Source organism: Corylus avellana, chromosome ca5 (assembly GCF_901000735.1).
Source record: "Corylus avellana chromosome ca5, CavTom2PMs-1.0".
Lineage (NCBI taxonomy): Eukaryota > Viridiplantae > Streptophyta > Magnoliopsida > Fagales > Betulaceae > Corylus > Corylus avellana.
In genome coordinates this window covers 9,939,084-9,940,803 of record NC_081545.1, presented here as the reverse complement: position 1 = coordinate 9,940,803, position 1,720 = coordinate 9,939,084, and the positions used below count along the sequence as shown (strand labels likewise).

The window sequence follows — 1,720 nt, the reverse complement described above, 5'->3', positions numbered from 1 at the left end:
TTAAGATTTAGCTTTATTTATCAAAGAGGGAAGACAGATTAGATTAACAAATTAACTCCATGTGAGGGATCGAGCTTCTGTATACTCCTAATGAATTATGTAAATATCACAATTATATTTCTTGTAAGTAATTATGAGTTGAGAATTATTCGTAAATCTCATGGAAGTTGTTCAGTTATCTTTCCTGTAAATAGAGTATTATATATATATATATTGTACTACTGGGCTGATAATTTAACTTTGGAATCCAGAAGTAAATAAATAGATCATCTCTTCATTAAAACTAGTCATCATCCGTAGGAATACATGGCTACCATGAAATTTACAGGCTTTTAGCTTTAATTTCTACCTTATTTTGAAAAATCATGAAAATTTCAACGATTCACATTGCTTCGTCTTTAGAAATTCCATGAATCCGGCTGCACATCGTAATCAAAGTCCCACAGATCTGACTGTAATTCTACGTCGCTTGTGGATCCATATATCAGACTCTTCAGCCTTTCAGTGACTTTTGTTACTCCAAAATCTAATGAAGATCCCGCAATCTGCACAAAAAATTGCCCACAACTTTATATATATGTATGTACATATATATATATATATATATATAACGTTTTTTCTTTTCTGTTTTTGAGAAATATATAATTATACCTGTGCATGCACTATATGGTAAATTGAGTCCCCAGAAACTGAATAGCTGGCACTAAGGACCTCTGCTTGTTCTTCATGAAGAATGTGAATAATTTCATTGAAGATGAACTGATTATCTTTTCCCGTTGTCAAAACGACCTCAAGAGAGGAACCCATTTCACGAATTTCGATTTGGGGAGCTTTAATTCTGGCTGCTGATGATGTTGCTTCAAAATTTGTGCATGCGTATGATCTTTTTCTCCCCATTAAGCTCTCCTTCTTCTCCTTGAATTTCTTCATCTTTGTCTCTAGACTTTTGATGTGGCTTATTGCCTCATCTATTTGATCCGGCAGTGGCAGTGCCTCCTGAATATATATTATAATTCATCAGTACTTACCTACTTCTTACATTTATATCTACACACACACAGAGAGAGAGAGAGAGAGAGAGAGGGGAGACCTTGGAATTCTGATTTGGGAGGAGAACGTTGAGCTTGGAGTAGAGGATTTTCATTTGATTTCTCCTATTTTTTTCGATGAGCCTTCTTTCTATTTTAGTTGAAGTGGATTGACTTTGCTGATGATTCATGTTTTTCTCAGACAAGTTATTAGCGACAAAGAAAACCATGAAGAAATTGTTATATCTGCTGTCTGGTGAAGAAGGCTTGTCTTCTTGAGGGGTACTATATATACTGTTTCTTTGAGTCTTGAAAGAACAGTGGTCAGACGTCACGCGGGGAAACGTCAGCAGTGTGAGTCATCACTCATTCAGGCGGCCGTCAAGTTGGAAAATTTTATTTTGGCACGTGGAAGTTTTGTCAAATGACTCGGATTCTAGTCTGGTCTCGAGGAAGGAGCACCAGTCTTAATCACTACGTAAGGAACGACACAAGTGGGCCCCAAAACGTGGATTTCTATTGGCAACAATCCCGCGCTGAAATATTGCAGCTTATCCCCAACAGTAACTAATAATTATGAGATGCCTTCCTCATATATATATATATATATATATATATAGTTTTAAAAATTAAAAAATTAAAATTAAAAATTGTCCGATTAGGGATTAACTAGGATTTAAAGTTGATATAAT

At 35.2% G+C, this 1,720-nt stretch overlaps 1 protein-coding gene across 1 annotated transcript; it reads right to left on the bottom strand.

The window, feature by feature from the left end:
• Positions 1 to 274: 274 nt before the first annotated feature.
• LOC132183326 (transcription factor bHLH162-like) lies at positions 275 to 1,264 on the bottom strand. The gene is made up of 3 exons (XM_059596738.1): positions 1,091 to 1,264; positions 652 to 996; positions 275 to 545 (listed from the first exon to the last, which is right to left on the bottom strand). The coding sequence occupies exons 1-3, from the start codon at positions 1,256 to 1,258 to the stop codon at positions 399 to 401; spliced, it is 660 nt and encodes a 219-aa protein (XP_059452721.1). The 5' UTR covers positions 1,259 to 1,264; the 3' UTR covers positions 275 to 398.
• Positions 1,265 to 1,720: the final 456 nt, after the last annotated feature.

What these genes read in the sequence shown, in the direction of transcription:
- LOC132183326 (XM_059596738.1), bottom strand. Translation starts at nt 1,258, where the DNA reads ATGGTTTTCTTTGTCGCTAATAACTTGTCTGAGAAAAACATGAATCAT. An exon ending in TCCCAAATCAGAATTCCAAG is followed by an intron (nt 997 to 1,090) that starts GTCTCCCCTCTC and finishes ATATATATTCAG; the next exon opens with GAGGCACTGCCACTGCCGGA. An exon ending in ACCATATAGTGCATGCACAG is followed by an intron (nt 546 to 651) that starts GTATAATTATAT and finishes TTTTTTGTGCAG; the next exon opens with ATTGCGGGATCTTCATTAGA.